The sequence below is a fragment of the Megalopta genalis genome, unplaced genomic scaffold, assembly GCF_051020955.1.
Source record: "Megalopta genalis isolate 19385.01 unplaced genomic scaffold, iyMegGena1_principal scaffold0020, whole genome shotgun sequence".
Classification (NCBI taxonomy): domain Eukaryota; kingdom Metazoa; phylum Arthropoda; class Insecta; order Hymenoptera; family Halictidae; genus Megalopta; species Megalopta genalis.
The window spans coordinates 1,513,064-1,527,808 of record NW_027476090.1 but is presented as its reverse complement, the minus strand read 5'-3'; the positions used below and the strand labels follow the sequence as shown (position 1 = coordinate 1,527,808).

General features: G+C 34.3%; 3 protein-coding genes and 2 long non-coding RNA genes across 12 annotated transcripts in view; 2 read left to right on the top strand and 3 right to left on the bottom strand.

Annotated features, from left to right (window-relative positions):
• Positions 1-165: 165 nt before the first annotated feature.
• On the bottom strand, positions 166-1,280 carry LOC117224730 (uncharacterized). The gene is made up of 4 exons (XM_033477840.2): positions 1,101-1,280; positions 950-1,036; positions 714-865; positions 166-643 (listed from the first exon to the last, which is right to left on the bottom strand). Exons 1-4 carry the CDS (start codon positions 1,162-1,164, stop codon positions 527-529), a joined length of 420 nt encoding a protein of 139 aa, XP_033333731.2. The 5' UTR covers positions 1,165-1,280; the 3' UTR covers positions 166-526.
• Positions 1,281-2,428: 1,148 nt separating this feature from the next.
• On the bottom strand, positions 2,429-2,993 carry LOC117224734 (uncharacterized). Its single transcript, XR_004491316.2, has 2 exons — positions 2,862-2,993; positions 2,429-2,749 (listed from the first exon to the last, which is right to left on the bottom strand). It is a non-coding gene; the product is annotated as an uncharacterized LOC117224734 (long non-coding RNA).
• On the top strand, positions 2,909-7,548 carry Vps39 (vacuolar protein sorting 39). Its single transcript, XM_033477844.2, has 11 exons — positions 2,909-3,005; positions 3,121-3,491; positions 3,690-3,863; positions 4,289-4,544; positions 4,632-4,864; positions 4,948-5,192; positions 5,271-6,020; positions 6,089-6,515; positions 6,586-6,693; positions 6,816-7,140; positions 7,222-7,548. The coding sequence occupies exons 2-11, from the start codon at positions 3,422-3,424 to the stop codon at positions 7,283-7,285; spliced, it is 2,652 nt and encodes an 883-aa protein (XP_033333735.2). The 5' UTR covers positions 2,909-3,005; positions 3,121-3,421; the 3' UTR covers positions 7,286-7,548.
• Positions 7,549-8,415: 867 nt separating this feature from the next.
• LOC117224763 (uncharacterized) lies at positions 8,416-10,345 on the bottom strand. The gene is made up of 3 exons (XR_013035087.1): positions 10,169-10,345; positions 9,880-10,090; positions 8,416-9,766 (listed from the first exon to the last, which is right to left on the bottom strand). It is a non-coding gene; the product is annotated as an uncharacterized LOC117224763 (long non-coding RNA).
• Positions 8,954-14,745, top strand: part of beta-Spec (spectrin beta chain) — a 68,705-nt gene continuing 62,913 nt past the window's right edge. For all 8 annotated transcript variants that reach the window (XM_033477893.2, XM_033477890.2, XM_076527408.1 and 5 more), the window contains exon 1: positions 8,954-9,102. The gene's annotated coding sequence lies outside the window, so the exon portion shown is untranslated. The remainder of the gene's footprint in view (positions 9,103-14,745) is intronic.

The window sequence follows — 14,745 nt, the reverse complement described above, 5'->3', positions numbered from 1 at the left end:
CGTCAAATATCAAATCCATTAACAATGATATGCATTGATGATACATTCTTAACAAAGTGACGGACTACGAAAGTGCATGTGTTATGCACGTATGCATGCAGAAATTTATCATAACTGAGAAATTCTTGATTAAGTTCTTTATTTAATCTAAATAAGTAAACAATATTGCGCCATGGTAAGAATTTTAATAAAAAAACATATTACAGGTAAACATCTATGAAGTAGTTGATACAACGCAAATTCGATATTGTATGTATACAAACGCAAATACAGTAATGTGTCCTATTTCTATACACCTCCAGGCCATGGTAACTAGCATTATCACTTTACCTTTTTTTCTGTCACTATTGGACATGTCAAGTTATTAATTGAAAGTATATTGAAAATGGTTACATATGCAATTAGCTATTCCTTTTTGTTCTCTTTCAGAAGAATATGATAGGTCTTATATGTAGATACTTTAACTTAATTTGTATGCAAAATTAAAATTTGCAATTTCTCTGATTTACGAAATACGAGATTCATTTTATATATTTGGATAATCCTTATACGCTTGTTCAAACTTCTTAATATCTTCTTCAGTGAGTATGGAAGATTTAGTTCCTTCCTTTGGAATACAGCTCTTTATTAGTTCTTTATACTTCTGTAAGTAATTTATTAGGTAATATAATCTCATGTGGAAATTAACCAAAAATTTTTTAACTACTTGATACCTTCACTCTTGCAGTCTTGTTCATATTATAAGCATTCTGCATGAATTCTTCGTCTCTCATTTTATTCTTATAATGAGGGCTTGACATAAAACCCCATTTTCCAAGATTATAAATTGAGTCCTTATTATTTTTATCAAAGATTGCTGCAGTATCTAAAAACATTCATAATTTCTTTTAATTCATTATATGTGTATTCTAAAGTATGATCTATTTTGCTTAGAGATTTATATTCACACCGAGTTTATTTCTTCTTAATTCATTGTGGATTTCGCGTACTTTTCTTTCCATCATTTCTTCGTATTCAGTATTTACATAAAACATTCCTGTAAAATCAATAAGTGTTACTTTGGAACAAAACTGAATAATATGTGTATATAAAATGCGAACCCGGAATCCGGGACTTGACGAAAGCAATGAGTTCACGATCTTCATCAGCAACCGAACGTGCCATTTTCTATTGTATATTAAATTCGTATGACACGTAAATTTTGTATATTGATCGGATCGTACGTTACAATTTACTGTGTGCTACAAGAACTGTATTCCATTGACATATACATATTAAATTATTTGTGAAGATGCGAAACTCCTGTGATTTTCAGGTTCCAGAACCAACCAAAGTGTTTCTTATTTTTATCACAGGATGGCACTGCAATACCAATGCGCGTATGATAAAGAATTAACATCGTCGATTGTTTTTATTGAATTTCTACGTTGGTGTCGCTCTCACCTAGTGATGCTGATGATGATGATAGTTGCATATTGACGTCAAATATCAAATCCATTAACAATGATATGCATTGATGATACATTCTTAACAAAGTGACGGACTACGAAAGTGCATGTGTTATGCACGTATGCATGTAAAAATTTATGGTAACTGAGAAATTCTTGATTAAGTTTATCATATGCCTATCAACATTTCCAATATGGCAACAATTTCTTGATGTATAATGAACTCTGATTGGATGAAATCTGTCGATAGGTGGCCCGAAGATCGGTGTTAGTGCCTGGGTTAGGTCTGGTTAGATGGATAGGCCTTCCCGCTACATTTACGATTTCAAACACAGATGTATTGAAATATTAATGATTAATGATTTCAGCCACTCTCCAGCCGTGTTTCCCTCTCATTGGTCGATGTTTTTCGCTAATAACACGTAATATAAGCCACGGGTTGTATTGCGTTAAGGAAAAAATTACTTCAGATTACCTCGGGAGCCTCTTATTTCCCGGAAGTAACATTATTTTGGGAAGCCCTGTATACAGGGTGTCCTAAAAATGTCTCGTAATCCCGAAATGGCGAGTTCCTCGGATCATTTGAAGCAACTTCTTCCGTTACAAAAATGTTCTCCGACGCACCGTTAACGAGTTATTAACGAAAAACAGTGACCAATAAGAATCGAGTACGGCTGACGCGAGGCGGCCCAGCCAACCAGTGCACAAAGCCTAGTTCCGCTTATTGGCTCGGTCGCCTCGCGCCAGCCGAGCTCGCCTCTCATTGGTCACTGTTTTTCGTTAATAACTCGTTAACGGTGCCTCGGAGAACATTTTTGTAAAGAAAAAGGTTGCTTCAAATGACCTGAGGAACCCGCCACTTTCGGATTGCGGGACATTTTTGGAACATTTGAAACTGTATACATATGTATTGTATTCGTTATTTGTGAAAATTTAAAAAAATGTTTCAAGTTTCAATAGAAAATTTAATTCTGCATAGAAAAGGGGTAAGTACGTTTTTATTCCATTTTCTACAATAAAAATAATTAGCATAAATAACTTAAATAGCTTAATAAATTAGCTTTAATTAACATATATATTAACTTTATTTAACCTAAATAAATAAACAATATTGCGCCATAGTAAGAATTTTAATAAAGAATCGTCCAGCTACATTTGCTAGGTCTCCTCTCTGCCATTTGGAGCAGATTCCAAGCAGAATTCCTGACACCATTGGACACACTGGACACCAATGGACACACTGGCCTGTGCAATCACTGCGGATTGGATACGCAGTAAAATGGTGAGGATGTGCGCGCCAACTTAGGGAATAAAAGAAGTGTGCAGGAGTGTAGCATGTAACATGGACTTTACGCGCGCGCGCGCGCGTGAGACGTCAGTGCTATTCCCTCTACTACTCCCACCCCAAATCACCTGCGCCGGTTTCCGTTGCAATATGACCATTCTGATTCAATGTGACCATTTATACCTGCAACACAGGCGCGTTTCTCGCGTCCGCACGCAACCCGAAGTCCTCCACAAACCTCCCATTCCAACCGAAAGGCGACTACCGAAGTGGTGAGAATGCGCCGTGTATCAAAAAGCTGACGCTCTTCGCGTCGCTACGCGTTTTCTCGGCGCTGGCGCATCACAGTTGTGGAACTCGACAATCCACTCTATTATTCTATTCCAGTTTGTTTGTGACTACATATGTAGTAGTCAGGAGCAGAAGAAAGTGCTGCTGCGAGGAACGCCTTTATGTTGCAGGCAAATGGGTACACACAGTCCACTGCTCATCACTACGTACTCAACACCATACTACTGTCGCTATTATACATACTATAGTTTGTAGTGTAGTAGTACCTTCGAATACAGTTTAAGATATTAACTGTCAAGATAACTACAAACAACTTATGGTCTGCAAGTAGTAGTTGATCTTGGAAGAGTTAATTTACCATTTTCAAAATTTAACAAGACATTTTTGGAACGTCAAAATGCACGACGCCTACGAACAATCATCAATATTAAATATTTCTGTTCAAATCGAGTCCATGGCTGCATATGGTAGGTAAACTTTAACCTTCGTAATAAAAGTTTTTCATTTATTTATATGATATAATTTGTACAGTAATATGAATTATAAGTGCGATTATTTGTACGATTGTATTCGCATAAAAATGTGAGAAACTCATAATTTACATTATTAATTTGAAACCAATGATTTAATGTTGGAACGAAGTAAGAAATACTGATACGTTTCAGATGACAATTTATTAATTGGTACAAGAGAAGGTCATCTTCTTATGTACAATGTTCCCTCTGTGACAGATGACAGTCATAAATTAGAATTATTGCGCCATAGTAAGAATTTTAATAAAAAGCGTATTACACAAATTGATGTTGTGCCAGAATATAATTTGTTGTTAATCTTAACAGGTAATTATATATTTATTTTTTATATTATAAATATTTAACAAAGTGTTATATTGTTTTTGAGATTTGAAGAATCAGATGTAAGCCTTGTATTTTTCGAATTATTTTCCCAATGTTTTGCGAGCATAATGAAATACTCTGATAACATCAACAGGGATATAGGGCACCATCTAAATCCAATCTGAAGTTCTGTCCCCTGAATTTTTAAACTCGTCAACTGATTTAATGAAAATATCTTTCGATCGGTAAACAATGAACTTAAAGACGAGCAGGTTCCAGTATAATATACCGCATCATTAGACTCTGTGACGGAGCTAGTTGAAATGCTTGTGAAGTATCGGGGAAAATAATTCCAAAAGGACGAGGCATTCAAACAGCCGTCCAAAAACATCAAAACAGCAGTAACTCTATATTGTTTCTGTTTGTAGATAATATTCTTTGCATACACGATTTAAATTCTCCAAATTTTCAACAAGTTTGCCAGTTACAAAAAACTCGTGGTGCTACATTATTCACCTTAGATGTTCAAACTACTCAAAGTTTAACTGGTGAAAAAAATACATTCGTACGTTTATGCGTTGCTGTAAAACGCAAGTTGCAGTTGTATTATTGGAAAGTAAAGAAATTTGAGGAATTCAAAGATTTTGAATTAACTGTGCCTGATATACCACGTGAATTGTCTTGGTACGTACTACTTTTATTACCTTCATGCCATAATAAAATGTCATTAATAATTGTAACGTAGTAAAATATCCGATGATCATAATACAGGTGTGGAGATTCGCTAATTTTGGGTTTTCGTGGTTTGTCATATACTATATTAGACTTAAATGGAAAACCTAAAGAGTTATTTCCAACTGGGAAGTCGCCTGAACCGAGTGTTACAAAATTATCTGATAATTCGTTTCTATTAGGAAAAGATTCTCAGTCATTTATTATGAATACAAAGGGTGATTTGATTCAACATAATTCAGTTAAGTGGTCGGATACACCAAGTGCGATAGGTATATAAAGTCACGTGACTATGATGATCTATTAATTGAAAAATATTACACATTTTAGTGTTACATAACTTAAATTATTTTAGCTTGGGATGACCCTTATCTACTTGGGATTGTGCATGACAAGTTAGAAGTATATACTATAGAGGACTGCGTACACATTCAAACGATAAAGGACTTGAATAAAGCAAGACTTATATATAGATGTAAACAAGGGAAGGTTTTTGTAGCATCTATTAGTCATATTTGGTGTGTTAGAGCAATTGATGTAACACTTCAAATTAGAACACTACTTGAACAGAAGCAATTTCAGCTGGCACTGAAATTGACTGTATGTAAACGGTATTTTAAATTACTTGATGTCAAGCTTGTTAATCGTTTATAATAGAAAAATTAATTGCTATTTCAGAGTTTATCAGACATAACCGAAGAAGAAAAAATTAAACAAACATACAAAATACAAACTTTATATGCACATCATCTCTTTGCTAACAAAAGATTTCAAGAAGCAATGGACTTGTTTTTAAAGTTGGGAACTGATCCATACGAAGTAATCATATTATTCCCTGACTTAGTTATTTCTACTAGCAATAATTCTGAACTCAACGAGCCAACTCCAAGTTTGCCTAAACTAGAAGATCATGATTTAGAAAAAGGATTGCGGGCATTGATAGTATTCCTTACAAAAGTTAGAGATAAATTAATGGATGATACAGAATCAAAAGATAAGGATAACAGCAAAGAGAAATCTTTGATTAAAGGAGAAAAAAATATGACCGCAGTAGCTACTGAACAGCTTTTAAAAATTATAGACACAACTCTCCTGAAATGTTATTTACAGACTACTGATGCGTTAGTGGCACCACTGCTTAGATTAAATCATTGTCATTTGGCAGAGGCTGAAAGAACATTGCTAATGCACCAAAAGTATCCTGAGCTTATTATATTGTACCAAACGAAAGGACAACATAGAAAAGCATTAGAACTTCTTGAAAAACATTCGAAAGAAAATGATTCCAGTCTTAAAGGAACTGAAAGAACAATTCAATACTTACAGCACTTAGGCAAAGATCATATGGACCTGATTTTGAAATTTGCTGGTTGGGTTTTAATTGAAAACCCAGAGCAAGGACTTCGAATATTTATGGAAGATATACAGGTAATATATTTGAAACGGGTGCAGAACTACTATCATTTTGTACAAATAATAATATTTATTAATTCCAGCAAGTTGAACAATTACCAAGACCGAAAGTATTAGATTATCTCCTCCGTTGTCACAATGAGTTGGTTATAACATATTTAGAACACGTAGTGAATATTTGGGAGGATACCAATCCACTATACCATAATGTTTTAATACATCAATATAAAGAAAAATGTTTAGCAGCTGCGGAAGATAGCGAAACACCAGGTGAGAAGGAAGCAGGACAGCATATTAGACAAAAATTACAGCAGTTTTTAGAGAAATCAGCGCATTACACCCCGGAAACGATATTAGTGCATTTTCCTTTTAATAATTTATTCGAGGAACGTGCAATCATTCTTGGACGACTCGGACGTCATCAACAAGTTATATCAATATATGTTAATCTTTTGAATGATATACAGAAAGCCATCGAGTATTGTCATAATGTATACACTAAATATCAAAGTAAGTATAAGATTGTGTATCATGAATACTCGTTCGCAATTTTCTATAACTCTTCCCTTGTTGCTTCAAGATCAAGACAATATAGAGAAACAGAAACAATCTGATGGCGCGGATGAGGTTTATTTGATGCTTATACAACAGTTGTTAAAACCTGACGACAAAGGTGTTTTGATGACAGGTAAAAATAATAATAATAATAATTATAATAATAAATAATATAATAATAATAATATAATATAATAATATAATAAAAATAATTATAATAATAAAAATATCATATGCTTAATTATGATCCGATAGGATGTAAGCCAGAACTTCAACGAACAATGCAGCCTGATTTGGAAATGGCGTTACAGTTACTCGAAAAGCATGCATCAAAAATAAATCCATTAAAAGCATTGGACGTCTTGCCAAATACAGTTCCTATAGGTAGAATAAAATGTTTCTTAGAAGTCAGTTTGCAGGAGAAGTTGAATGCCAGGAGGAAGATGCAAATGTTGAAAGGATTACTTTATGCAGAACATTTGCAAGTGCAAGAGCAACGTATGCATTACGAATCACAGAGTGTTCTGATGACAGAGTTTAATATATGTCCAGTGTGTAAGAAGAGATTTAGCAATCAGAGGTTTGTACTTATGTGTTTCTACCAATTGCTTTTACTGTGCAATTAATAGACACACGTATAATAATATAATTTATTTTGCAGTGCATTTGCTAGGTTCCCAAACGGCGACATTGTACATTATTCATGTCAAGATCGTAAAGGATAAAAAGATAAATAAATAAAAATCATTTATACTAAACGATGTAAAAAATGTATACTGCAATGTATTTCTGCGGATGTCATGTATATGTATAATTGTACACATTTTCCATTTGCCTTCCTTTCGCTATGATCTATTTTTAAGATTACTTTTAATTGTATAACACACACAAACACAAATACGCTTAAACATATAATTCGCAATTTTATTTTCCTCAAATAAGAATCGATAAAGATCTTAAAAGGAAATATATGTAGCGTTACGAACAATACTTTATTTTATATAATGTATATAGTATATATGTATATATTTTTTTTTCTTCGTTTTCTTCTTTACATATTTTATTTTATACAGTGTATAATTATGACGTTTACTTTTACAATTAAATCATGATAAGAAAAGATAGGATAAATGGTTTTTGAATGAAAATTCTTATGCTGAATAATAGTTGGCACTATAATAAGAAAAAAAGGATACAAGTAGCTTTGGTACATGGACTTTTTAATGATTTTCTATCGTCAATGATTTTGCTCATTTGTTCTCATTCTGGAATATGCAAGACTCATTTATTTTATGTAACTTATTATTTCTTAAGTTTTCGCAGTAATATATAACGGGGAGGTTGGGGCGTGCCCGGTCCAGAATATGGGTAAACGGGACTAGTGATGTCATACGCTATCTTGTATTCCTACGCCGACTGTTATAACGCAAGTACAGTACCGATGCGAATGTAGTATAAACGGTGTATTTAAATATTTAAATGATACTATTAATTTTTATTTCGTTAATTACATTGATTTACTTATCGAGCTCACTTCAGTATTATTAAACTGTTTCTTGTATATGTATAATAGACCATCTAAAATCATCCTCAAGCAATTGCTATATACATGTATCTCTGAAAAGATGAATTGAAGTGTGTGCCTTGCTTATGATAATGAAGTAAAATTTCAATTATAGATTACTTAATGCTCTAAAAAGGTTTACATTTTTTGACATATTTTAATATGTCGAGGATGTGCCTACAGAAAGCAAAGTAAACTAAAAAAATCAAATGATCAATTTATTTGCTAATAAATATTACGAATATCATTGTTTAACTTTAGACTATAAAATATCCAATTTTAAATAGCATATTACAATTTTAAGATAGATTATATATATTTGGACAGTATCTCACATAATAAATGAATGTATATATATATATGCCACTATATGTGTATATGCCACTCTTCTCATTACTATATATTTTAAATATTTAATATTCTCATAGCAGATATAATTTAATCGTTCGGAAGATTATTCAATTTCTTTGCATTTTATTACCAATACATTATAGAATATATGACCAGTACATGGAATAACTCGAGCAAAGTTTAACAATTTATTCATATTATAAATTATCTTTAGTGATAAAACGAAATATCGATGGTAGTTGTAGTTCGAAGTTTGTTAATGATTACGTAAATTTAGGAATAAATTTCAGTAGTCTAATAAGTATTTACGAAGTGTGAAAGTTTTCTTTTTTCAAATAATATCGCTTCAAATTTCATCCAGCCGTAGGTGTTGCAGCACTCGCAGGTTGTACAATGTATGTACATATGTAGCGTTCGTAATGTCACGCGTAGTTCCCATTGGTGGGCGAGGACTGGGACTAGCTACGCTGGCGTAGGTCGACGCCGTATGCGCTCAGTCGGTTGCGCGCCGGTTGGCTGTGTGGATGGGTTTGTGTGGATCGTTAATCGGTGGTTTTTGGTGTACTTCGACAGGTTTTTATGCGAGCACTCGGATAAAACGGTGTCGCGGACTATCCTCACGAGAAGGTAAGTGAAGAGTTTCGTTCGCTTTCATTCCGAAAACGCGTCCGCTCTCGTGTTTCACGACGATCGGTTGTCTCGTGACGGCTAACACTCCGGGGATAAAAATGGCGTGTGCCGCCTTTAAGCTTCCCCGATTTCTCTTCGTTTGAATTCTTCGTTAAGCGTGCCTGAACTCACGGTCGCGACACCGTTCGAACGTTGTTCGTGTTTCAACAAATTGACGGACACCGTTCGTCATTTATTTGCGATCGTTCTCGCCGGAACAATCGCAGCCTAAGAGTGCGGCAGCATCGATTCCAGCGATGAACCTGCCCACTCTACGATCAAATGAAACGTTCTTTTCTTGTGCGGTCTCGCTGACACGGCCACTTCTTACGTTTTTCGCGCGATCAGGCCGACTACCTTACGTCGGACGGGTACACGGTCCCATTCTATTATTCTCATTTCCATCCTCCGAAATAAGATCGCGATATCATTCGTGCGCGTTCGTTTGTAGCGCCTTAATTTCCGCTACACGGTATTCCATGAATGGTTTTGTTCACCTGTCAAGACGCCCTATATGTTGCTGACCTAATTTCGCTTCCTACTGAAAATCTGTCCGGCGTCGTGACAATGTCGAGCCGAGCCGAGCCGAGACGGCATACCGGACGTTTCTTTCTTCGTACATCTGAACAATTTTTACATAAATATTAAATAGTACGGTGAAAAAAGAATTTTGAAATGCGTCGGTTTTTTATCGAACGAATTACCATCATCGTACAATTGATAACTGTATCGTACCTCCGAAGATCACACTGTCTTTCCACGTCAATAATTCAGTACGTGGAAGTGTTATTACACCAGATAATGTAATCGCTTGCGTGTCGCGTCGTTTATATTGATAAACGTGGTATTTAATCCTGATTTGTCGATCGCCATCGACCGAAATTAGTCGTTGGGGGCATCGGATTTTTTTAGACGGTGAGGATATGCCACCGGAAGGTGCGTGTCTCTGCAAAAATATCCGCGTTACAAAGCCGTACGATAAACATTATATTTATCCGTCGCTAACATTAATGACACTAATAACCTCATCGCGCATGTTAGTTGTTTGTTTATCGACGTTGTTATAACGTTGACACAGCTCCACCGGTTTCGTCACGGCACCGAATTTGTGGTTGAGTCATTGTTAAAAATCTGCAAATTGTTCTCGGTGCGTTAGAAATGTGTGTTTACCGAACTTGGTAACTAAGAAACCGTTATTCCACTAATCCTGGAGAAAGAACCATACTATAATATATTAATATAATAATATAATTATAATATATAATTTATAATAATATATAATAATAATATATAATATAATTATAATATATAATATATTAATATAATTATAATATATACTATAATATACATACAGATTTGTAGTTACATTTTTTGACGATGTAACCAAATGTTTGAAACGAAATTTGAACGATATTACGCACGCGTTACTGAAGTAGGAAAAAACAACTAAAGCGGAGAACCAATTAATACAGATTTCTTCGATCAAGCAATTTCCTTCGTTCCTCCCAGTGTTGTGTTTACAGTTACGTCATCGTTGCCGGGCTTGGGCGTGTGCGCGTCTTCTTCGGCATAAATTAATAAATTAGTGTCGGCACCGATCATCGTTTCCGGATCGCGGTTTCGGCGACATCTGGCCTGTTCATCGCACCGGAACTACTTCCGGACGTTAACCTACGCGAGGCCTGGGTTACACACGACACCCCCAGTACTTTTGAACTGACCCCGAAAAGTGAACGTTTCTTTTGCCTGACTATTTTTTTTTCAGGGACAAAGCATGTCGATAATACAAACTTGTGAATATATGTATGTATGTATGTACTAATGTGTAAGAGATATTTTTATATTTTTCTGAAAATATATTTTAGTGTTTCTATTTTTTCGTTGCGAGCGAGCACCACGAAAAAATCGATTAGGTTATGAACATTATATATATCAAATATTAACAAAATTTTTTATATAATATTATATAATAATATTAATATAATAATATTAACTCGTTAATATTAATATAATAATATTAACGAGTTAATATTAATATAATAATATTAACGAGTTAATATATATATAATAATATTAACAAATATTAACAAACAAGCGAAACGAAATTTACAGGAAACTTTTGTATGAGGAGAATATTTCGTTTGAACTTCAGTCAAGAGAAAATGTTTAAATTGTGGGCGTGGTGAAATTTCCAAAACTCGTGTCCACCACTTTAACGAGAAGAAATTTGTAATCTAGCAAAATGAAACAACCTCCAAGGGATGTAATATAGGCACAAATGTATATGTATGTAAATAATTCGGTAAAATTTCGTGAAGATATATTACTTACAAGAGAAGATACCAAACCGGAAATTCAGAAAATTATGGGACATTTGAGAAAACATCGAGCATATACTTTTTCTATCACAATAACTACTTCGTTCGAATAAATTAATAAATTATTATATAATAATATATATAATAATTGAATAATGAAAATAATATAATAATAATAATAATAATAATAATATAATATAATAATTGAATAATTGAATAATGAAAAATAATAAATAATTAGAAGCAAAAATAATTTTACTTATGACTTTTTCAATATCGATTGAATATTTATTTATACGAAAATCGAAATCATAAAAGTGTTGTCCACTGCTTCATTGTAGTAAATTAATCTTTGCTTTCTCTGGCGTGGGAGCATTATTCTTTAAAGTGGAAAGCAATTTATTAATTGTATCCAGTTACTCTGTACTAGGAAATGATAAACAGTTCCCAGGGAATCCCACAAGTACTCCCGTCTAAAAATATCCGCGGGACGTTTTTAACTCTTCTGCTCTGATTACCTTGACTGCACTTTTATGCAGTACAGGGAAACGGTATTACAACATAAAAAAAAAAATTTATATCCGCGGGAACGTGTATGGACATTGAACCATATTTAACGATTTCCCAACTTTTATGTCCATTACAATTTATTTATTGTTATTCGAATATTATTTGAATTTGAATTTTTTACGCTGCAACACAATGAAAATATCGTACGATTTTAATAGATCATTGAACTCGTAAAACACAAATTGGCACGAAATAAATTTAACGACAATGTGTACACAAGTGCACGGCATGTTGTTTTTAGAAATTATATAGGTTCGTAGAATTTCAGTTGGCACAGAATCTATGGTTGAATGACAATTTTTTGGGACATTTGTGTTTGTTTTCCGTCTCGGTCGGAGTTCGTCCCTTGAATTTTGTGAAATTGTAACTGCTGAAAATGATTTCGATCATTCGATTTGCGCAATAATGCTCGTGCAACATCCGGAACCTTAACTTTCCTTTTTTACCGAGCAGTAATAGTCTCTCGGGACGCATCACGATCAGTCACGTTCTAGTTTATCGTTACATATCCAGCACACAGCCAATCAATGAACGCTAATCTAGTCATGTTAAACGGGCACCAACGAAGCCAGCGTTCTTTGGACCGGAAATGTAAACGTGATGTTCCAAACTATTTCGTTCTTTTCAAAACACTGTGTCACCAGAGTTGGGCATATTTATTTGAAATAAGATAACAAATGAACATTCAATATAATGGATCATTTCATATCTAAAACAATGGATTGTTTCAAATAACTTTATTATGTTGATTTTACAAATAACATATGACAAGTAGTTTTATTTGCTTACTACGTTCGAGTAAATTATTTGAAAATTTTCTACTTCAGATATTTGGCTTAACCTTTTAGGCACGATGCGCCACTATAGTGGCTTCCGCGGATGTCATCTTTCAGAACGACGCGCCACTATAGTGGCTTGCTCTAGTAGCTCACTCGCTCATCGTTTGAATCAAATAATCGCCTTCATATGCATTGTTCCACACTTCTTTTGTCTTCACATCGATTTACAACAGTCAACAGAGTGTCCCAAAAATGTCTCGCAATCCGAAAATGACGGGTTCCTCGGATCATTTGAAGCAACTTCTTCCTTTACAAAAATGTTCTCCGAGGCACCGTTAACGAGTTATTAACGAAAAACAGTGACCAATAAGAATCGAGTACGGCTGACGCGAGGCGGCCCAGCCAACCAGCGCGCGAAGCCCAGTTCCGCTCATTGGCTCGATCGCCTCGCGCCAGCCGAGCTCGCCTCTCATTGGTCACTGTTTTTCGTTAATAACTCGTTAACGGTGCCTCGGAGAACATTTTTGTAAAGGAAAAAGTTGCTTCGAATGGCCTGAGGAACCCGCCACTTTCGGATTGCGAGACATTTTTGGGACACCCCGTATATACAGTATCAGACTCTGTACAGTACACATCAGACTCTGCCGTCCAGAGAAATAGCTTCGCGCAGAATTCAGCCGTACCTAAAAGGTTAAACAGAATAACAAATATTTTGACATAACATGTTGAACCGGGTAAGTTGATTATAACGAATCATGAGTAATTTTATACGTATAGAATTTCAATAGAACCTCGATTATCCGAACTTCCGATATCTGAATTCTTTATTATCCAATTGTATTTGTAAATAGGTTCGATACAATATAATTTCAATACAACACTGCTTAGTGTATAAATCAGGGAAGATGTAATCTAGCATTTCAATTAAGTAAGTGTTTTGTTATCCGAATAGTTTTGTTTCCCTGATTAGACCGGAAAATCGAGGTTCTTCTGCGAACACAATTTATTTTTATAACAACGGAGATTTTTCATTTTATTGGGATAATATTTTAGGCAACAAATTTCATTAGATTCTCTGCATAATTTCGTGTAACTAGAAAATTTTTTTGCTCGATCGAAGAATCGTCTTGAATAAATGACCGCCATAATATCTCGAAATTTACTTGGCCGACTGACTTTAACCCTTTGCACTCGAAGCTATTTTAACTGTAAATATAAAATCATTTTTCTACCTTACAAACATAAATAGTATACTATTTCTATTATACGTGATAAAATGCATTTTATGCGCATGAAATTGACTGTCGGGACTCGCGCAATAATTGCACTCTTAGCAATCTTCCAAAACCTAAATTTTGTTAATATAAAAATTATCTTGAAACGTGATATAACAAATTTTAGTGGTGCCTCAGAGTCGCCGCTCGAACGCAAAGGAATAAAATATCTTTCTACTTCGATTCATAGGCAATGAATATATTCGGTGTTTAATTTTTATACTATAAATGCTGTATATTTATAACGTGTATAAGTGGTATTTACCATAACTAGAGTCAAGTCAAGAATGAAAGTCCTGATATTATATATGTCATTTTCTTCAAGAAGTATGATATCAAAAATCATAAAATGATCGGTTGTGTTGTCTTCGGCCAGCCTGCGTGTTGCCTATTGAATGCGTTTATGGATTTGCATCGACCTGATTCATGAATTAGTTTTTCTAGCACATGCGCTTGTGCTCGAGAATGTTCGAAGGTAAACACATTAACTTTTTAACCCAGATGACTTAAACCATCTTCGAGTGACGTCGGAAAACAATTTTTATTTAATGATACAAAATTTTTCACATTACAGTGGAATAGGATAAATAAAATTGAAAAGTCACATTTGGCATTGAGGCTAACTTTCGCATGGACATTAACAATTTCACATCGCAAATA